The sequence below is a fragment of the Carlito syrichta genome, unplaced genomic scaffold (assembly GCF_000164805.1).
Source record: "Carlito syrichta isolate Samal-C Ts95f unplaced genomic scaffold, Tarsius_syrichta-2.0.1 Scaffold111568, whole genome shotgun sequence".
NCBI lineage: Eukaryota > Metazoa > Chordata > Mammalia > Primates > Tarsiidae > Carlito > Carlito syrichta.
In genome coordinates this window covers 746-8,022 of record NW_007055664.1, presented here as the reverse complement: position 1 = coordinate 8,022, position 7,277 = coordinate 746, and the positions used below count along the sequence as shown (strand labels likewise).

General features: G+C 54.0%; 1 protein-coding gene across 1 annotated transcript in view; it reads left to right on the top strand.

Moving 5' to 3' along the window:
- Window positions 1-6,865, top strand: part of FAM168B (family with sequence similarity 168 member B) — a 29,803-nt gene extending 22,938 nt beyond the window's left edge. Inside the window, exons 4-6 of the mRNA XM_021718385.1 lie at window positions 2-120; window positions 2,105-2,229; window positions 2,634-6,865. Coding sequence (XP_021574060.1) covers window positions 2-120; window positions 2,105-2,217 — 232 coding nt within the window. The 3' untranslated portion in view covers window positions 2,218-2,229; window positions 2,634-6,865. The remainder of the gene's footprint in view (window position 1; window positions 121-2,104; window positions 2,230-2,633) is intronic.
- Window positions 6,866-7,277: the final 412 nt, after the last annotated feature.

Here is a 7,277-nt window from a genome sequence, read left to right as displayed (position 1 = left end):
CCACGGTGGTGCAGCCCAACGGCCTGCCGGCGACGGTGTACCCCGCGCCCATCGCCCCGCCCAGAGGCAACGGGGTCACCATGGGCATGGTGGCTGGGACGACGATGGCCATGTCCGCAGGTGAGTCCTGGCTCCCGGGGTCTGACCTGTGCTGGCGCCGGAGCCGGGGGCGGGGGGCGCCGTGAGGGGCTCACCCCGGGTCGGGGTTTCCGCGGCTGTGGTTGTGCGGGCAGACAGACGGTTGGGGTGTGGGTCGCCCTCTGTGGACAGGGGGCTCTCTCTGTGGGTGAGCCGAAACCGGTGCCTCGGCGCCAGGCGTGAGCCCATGGCCGGGACCATGTGAAGCTGGGACCGCAGGGTCCTGTGTTCCCCCTCCGCGGGAGCCGTCCTGGCGGGCTGGGCCGGGCTGCATGTGTGGGGAAGGCCTCACGAAGCTAGGAGCTGGTCTTCCGCTGGTAGAAGCCACAGCTGCCTGTGGGAGTTCTGGCACTCATCTTCTGCGCTGGACTCCAAGGCCTCCTCTGAGTCAGGACCATCAACCGTGGAAAAGTGAGACCCCTGGCTAGGGTGGGCACATGTCCACAGAAGCCTTGGGGGCTCCATCTCGTGTCTCGGGATCAGGTCACCTGCTGGCCTTCGAGTCCACGTGGCCACCTCCGGGCTGTGCCCAAGCAGAATAATGCTGTCCCCCCTTTGTTTTTCTTGGCTTCAGTGTGAGGCAATTATGCCCGAGACAAAGGCATCTGGGATGCTGAGTGTTCCTGCTCAAACCGTCTCCTTGGTTTCCCTGTGCTTACCTGTCAAGGCAGAGGAGATGGGTGCAGAGAGAAGCAGCTGCTTGCGGGAGGCCGTTGGAGGGAGGCAGCGCATGGGTAGGCTGGGGGCGCAGTGGTGAAGTCCTTTGCATGGACGTCGTGCTGGTCCACAGTAGACTCGGGGCGTCGCTGGGTTTCTGTAGTTGCGGGCAAAATGAATTTCTCAGTGAACTTGGAAGCTCATGTAGTTTGAATCCCCATTTCTTATCTTATTTTATTTTATTTTAAACCTGAGTACAATTCAGGGTTAGGTATACAGGTGGTCATTGTACAGGTAAAGTTTGGGCCTCAGTTTGGCCCCTCCCACCTGGTTTGAGGTCAGTGCCCTGACTGATGAAGTGTGCCCCCCGTTTCTATTTTTTTTTATTTTTTTATTTTTTTTGAGTTGGAGTCTCACTCTATCGCCCAGACTGGAGTGCAGTGGCCGCTCCCGGCCACTGCAGCCTCGAACTACTGGGCTCCAGCGATCCTTCCGCCTCAGCCTTCCAAATAGCTGGAACTACAGGCATGCGCTACCACGCCCAGCTAATTTTTTTTTATTTATTGTGGAGATGAGGTCTCACCAAGTTGCCCAGGCGGGTCTCGAACCCACGGGCTCAGGCAATCCACTCACCTCAGCCTCCCAAAGGCGCGGGATTACAGGCTGAGCCACCGAGCCCGGCTGCCCGTTTCTTACTTGTATCTTGCTATCTCCACCACTCTTAAGAGTGTGTCGTTCACGAGTGCTGAGTGTGTTCGCCTTGTTGTGAAACCAGCCTCCACAGCCGCATCATCCTGGGGTTGGAAGCTCCTCACCCGCTGAGGCACTCGCCCCCGGTCCCCGCCTCCTCCCAGCCGTCGCCCCCCTCCCCTCGCCCCCACGCCGCTTCTGCCACCGAACAGGACCACTCGGGGGCCCTCGCGGAAGTGGCGGTGTGGTATTTGTCCCTCTGTGACTGGCTTACTTCACTTAGTATGATGTCTTTCCTTTTCAAGGCTGAAGGATATTAATTCCTAAGTTCCATAATTTATCATCTGACCCACAGAAATGATTGCGTGTGCTCTACGAAGGGAGAGGCACAAAGGCTTTTACAAAACATTGTCGGTACAGTCTCGCTGTGCGTGTGGGACTTCGGGCCCGTGGGGTCTTACCAGAGTTCTCACCGCATCCTGGGTCAGGGTCTTGCCTCTTCCTGTGTGGCTTCCTCCTCAGTCAGGCTGGGAGCTCCTCAGGGGCAGAGCGGAGCTGTGCTGGAGGTGGCTGTGCTGTGCGGGAGGCCTCACGTGCTGTGCGCTGCTCTTTCTTCCAGGTGCCCTGCTGACTGCTCACTCTCCGACTCCTGTTGCCCCCCACCCAGTCACTGTGCCCACCTACCGGGCCCCAGGAACACCCACCTACAGCTACGTGCCCCCGCAGTGGTGATCGCCTGCAGATGTGAGTGCCCTTGGAGGCTGGTGCGGCCTTGGGTCGACGTGCGTTTCCCACTTAGCACTCACTCATGGGGAACACGCCCTTGACCCTTGATCCAGGGTCAAGTGCAGTGTTTCCAGTTTGTTTTTATTGGGGCTCTACCAGTAGAAGAAAAGAGGAGCCGTTGGATGCTTAAACCGTGGACGCTGTCTGTCTCGATCCTTACCTGGAATGTGCTCCAATCTCCCACCTGACCATAGCAGGAAGTTGGGCACCCGTGGGAACTGGGGTCTCCGGGGGGAGGAGGGGAACGGGGCCCAGGCCCAGCGCCTTGCCCTTAGTGGCTGCCCTCGCGGACCGTGTCCTCGGAGTTGTCCGAGCCGCGTTGCCAGAGGAGCTGGGTGACTGCGCGTGTCTTCTCCCTGCAGGTGTGCGGACGGAGCCGTGCAAGACATCACTGGGGTTCCACAGCTGGTGCTGCAGGCCTCGCGCCTCCAACCAGGACTTTCTTCTTAATGCTCTCGACACTTAGCTAAGCGTGACTACAGCCCGGCCCAGCAGGTCCCAGCGCCGTTAGTCTCCAGCTAACGCTGTGGGTTGGTCTTAAGCACATCCTGTGGTGTGGACTGCCTGGCAATTCTCTAGCTAACTGTAATGATAACAGGGAGTAGTAATCTATCCTGAATCCTCTCTAGTTGAATGCATGTTTAAAAAAACAAACACAGAAACAAAGCTTGCTCAATCTACCTGCAGTGACTGATGCAAAACCATCCTATGCAAAGCTCAAAGGAATGGAAACGTGTTTCACAGCTTGTGTCACCAATGCACTGTCGTAATTATGCAAAGTCTTCAAGTTGCATGTTAGAGTGAGTTGCTTCATAGAGCATCAGAAGTCTCTTCGAGGTTCTTCAGCCCTGTGGGGTTGGTGTGCTTGCCAGGGAGGGACAAGGGCTTCCGGGTTTCAGCGGCCTGTTTCCTTGGCACTGACGACACCGGGAGGGAGTTGCAGGGATGGGGAGAGGAGGGAGGTCACAGCTGCTCAGGCGTGGCTGGCCAGTGGGCATCCCTTCTGACACGGCCTGTCGGTCCGTGGAACCAGGACGTGCTTAAGCATCATCGTGAAAGATGAGAGTAGTGTGGCCAGTACAGTTTGGGGCGAGGGGGTGGTTTATGTATCAGCAAAGCAATTTTCTCTACCTAAATTTTCATTATTCTCTTACAGAGAGAGATGATGTTTTATATATCTTTATTGGAAACGTCCTCTGTCAAACTAAAATCATTTTCCTTGAACGGAAGATATGTGAAAGAGAAACAGCCACGCTTGGAGGAGGTATTGTCCTCTGCTCTATTTAGCTTAGAAAATCATTCCACTTTTTTTTCCTGAAAATGTTTAAATCCGCTGAAAACACGTAGGCAGTGCTGTTTTTCCCCTTGCAAGGAAGGGCAAGAATTTCAGCTATATGTCATGAAGAAAGTTGTATATTTAATATGAAGAGGGATTAAAAGGGAACAAAAGTCTATTTAAAATTCCTCGTGTTTCTTGTCGAAGGCAGGGCTGTGGCTACGTCTGGGAAGGTAACAGCCCGGAGCTTCTCCTGGGATTGCCCCCCTGGTGAGGCCGGCTGGAGCGGACTCCTAGGGATGGGACCAGGGGCAGCTGGGTCTGTGGCCGCGAAAGGCCTTCGACCCGTGCAAGCACAGAAAGCAGGAAGGGGCAGCACTGGAACACGTTCGAGTTTAAAACCTGGGTCTTGTACATCGGACATCAAGATGGCTCTTGGGCCCAAATACGCCCAACCTGTCCTGGTGAGAGTGTGCTCTCAGCGTGGGTGTGGGGCAGGGGGTGAGGGCTCGCTCCCTCTCAGCAGCCTGTTGGGCGGGGGGGGCACTCTTCCCGCCCTCTGGTAGTTTGGGGTGCTGGCTCTGGCCCAGGGGGGGCTCTGCTTGTCTGCCTCTGGCCGCGAGGCCTGTGCGCATCTGCCTGCTGTGGGTGGGACACCTGACCACTGAGCCTTGGGTAACTTTATTTTTTATAGTGTAAGTACTCTTCATAGTTTTCTTTTTCACATCTTATTTTATAAGAAGTTTTGGAATATTTTTGCATGGATCATTGTAAACAGAAGATTCTTTATTCCTAATGTCTATTAACATAGAATGTGTACTGATAAGTACTTTAAATTGCTTCCTGAGCACTTAACGTGTGTGTGTGTATGTGTGTGAAGTGCCAACTCTTTGGTGTATGGTGTGCAGTGTCAGCAGGCTCCATGGGCCGTGGGGCTCAGCTGAGTGCCCGAGAAGTCATTTTCCCCTGCGGAGTGCCAGTAGATGAGGAGAAGACACTTAGGACTTCAGTGTCTGTTTTTTAAAAAGCCCCCCACGATGAAAATGGAAACACACATGCACACACACACACCCCCACACACCCTCCCCTGCCTAGAAGGTGGAAGTGGTTTGCATTCAGGAGGAAGTGGCAGGAAGTTATGGATGTCTGTTCAGACTGGGCCCAGACAGGTGAGTGTTTTTACAGGAGCTGAATTACAGAGTGAGGCGCGCACCCCTGTTTATATCCATTTCATAAACATTTTTCTTCCTGTAGTTTTTTTTAACCTTTTTTCCCTTTTGTGAAGTTGAGAGACTTTGTGAAATACTTTTGCATTGTACAATACATCTGTGCAGAAGTCTTTCCAATTTTTAACTGTCAGGGCATTGGCTATCAAATAGGATGAAAGGTAGATCTTATCTCTTAGGTAAGGCTCTAGACTTAGGAATAGTGGCCAGACTGTCTGTCATAGGTAGTAATTTGCTTCCAGTAAAACTAATTAAGGAGTAGATATGGGGTCAACATTCTGTTACAAAGCTGCGTAATTTGTCCCCAACCATGTTGTGGCACGTTCTGAGAAGTTTTGGTGTGTGTGTGTGCGTGTGTGTGTGGCATTCCTAATTTGAGAGTCCTTCGGCTGAAATACCGTTCTTTCAGAGGCTGAGACAGGCAAGTAAAGGACCTGCTTTCTGCAAGCATGGCCGTCGTCATGGACGTTTAAGACAAGGTCGTCCTCCACCTTCTCCCCCGAGGCTGGGAAGGTGTGTTCTGTCAGCGGTGGTGGCAGGTCTAGCTGGGGATCTGACTGGGGGTTGAGCGTTTGGGGCTGAGGAAGGCCTCCTGAGCTTGCCACTTCTGGGAAGTGTAGGCTGGGTCAAGGCCAGGCATGGAATGGGCTTGGCGGCGCTTCCAGACCGCTTATGTCTCTTGTGAGCATCTTGCTGGTGGGTCAGTCGGCCTGCCAGCTGCTGTTCTGGAAACTGCCAAGGGCTGTGTGAGTGCAGTGTTGACAGGAGATGAGAGAGGCCTGCGCCGGGCCTGGGTGCCTGGTCAGAGCGTCCTGTACTTCTCCAGCTGGCTGTCGTCTGGCTGTGCTTAGCGAGCCCATGAGGTAATAGGCACGTGTCTTTTGGGGGAATGTCAGTCACGAGAGGAAACACAGCCTTGCAGCAGCATGGAACGTACTGGCATCTGGCCGTGCTGCTCCCCGGGTGTTTGAGCGTACCAGTGAACAGTGGAGGGAGACTGGCCTGTACCAGCCGTGTAGACACGGAGGCCTGCTTTAGGAGATCCAGGCTGCTTTGCTTGTCCTTTTTAGACGTTGAAAACGGTATTACTCTGACCAGTTGGGGCACCTTCTCAGTCGGCAGCTGGCAGTTGGACATGCAGCCGCTGCCAGTCTGGGCATTGCTCAGACAGGACAGGACCTCCGGGGGTGCGGCAGCACGGGGCAGGGGTGTGGCTGAGATGGGCAGCCACATCTGGTCCTTCTCTCTGGTGCTTTCTAAGGGAGTCTCGAGGAGTATGGCTGGCTTAGGGGAGGCTGAGGCTGCAGCTCTCCTCTGCAGCCCCTCCCGTGCGGGGCCTTTCTCTCCTGTGCTTTCTCGAGTCTACCACAGCTGAGGGGGCAGGGCATGGCCTTTTCTGGTCGGAGACTGGCCGCTGGTCCTGTGTGTGTTGCAGAGGGCTTCTTTCTTCCATCTCCCCACTCATGTAAAGAATAGAGAGCTCGTGGGGATAACTGTATTTCAGCCCCGGGACTAGCAACACTGAGTCACTTGGATGTGGAGACGCGGGGGCATCTCTGTCCAGGGAACCCAGTGACCTTTAGGAGAGTAGTATGTTTCCAGGCATGGTGGGCATGTCCTCTCAGTTTGTGCTGTACCTGCAGGTTCCTGTGCAGACTGACCAGTAGCTGGACTATGGGCCAGACCTGAGGCCAGCTGCTTTGTGCTCCTGGCAGGGTCACTGGGCACACAGGCCCCAGGGAGCCTTATGGCTTGTGACTGAAGACGAAACGGTTCCTTTTTTTTAAGTGATTTTTAAATACTGTTTTTTACACCTTTCTCTTGGTACTTTTTTTAAGCTAAGTCAACGTTGTCTTCCAGTGTTAAAAAGCATCACTCACCTCTGCGTTGAACTCATGTGTCCATGCCAAGGAATGGAGCATCCTTCCTGAGCCAGTTCAATTAGGTGTCAATTCATACTCTTAATTTTTTATGCAATCTGATGAGTAGATGAGCTCAGATTTAAAATTCTCAAAAGCACGTTTATTGTAACAAGAATTGTTATGTATTAATACTGCAGTTTTCAATAAAGATTGACTTGTGTTGCATCTTCTGATTTTGGTCATTTCTCTGTGTGGGTTTTGTCCAGAGGTAGCTTGACCTGACTGGGAGGTGCTGTGGCTTCTCTCAAGTTAGGAGATGGCCAGGGGTTTAGGGAAGAAGGTTATTGTGGCTTCTAGTGCCAGTGACCTTGGCAGTGCCAAAGAATATGGTGGAGGTGGTGGGAAGGGAAGGGGCCATTTCCCCAGGTGGGACAGGGAGGGACCAGCCTTGTACTCCTCTTCTGGCTTCTGTGGCCAGTGACCCTCTGGGAAGACACGTGCTTCCTCATGTCATTGAGGCCCACAAAGACGGTGGGTCACCTGTCCTGGAATGCACGTGAACCAAATCTGTCTGAACACAGACTCGGATTCTGGACCCTGGGTGGGTGAGTGGAGCTGGCTGCGTCCCCCACCCACCACGTG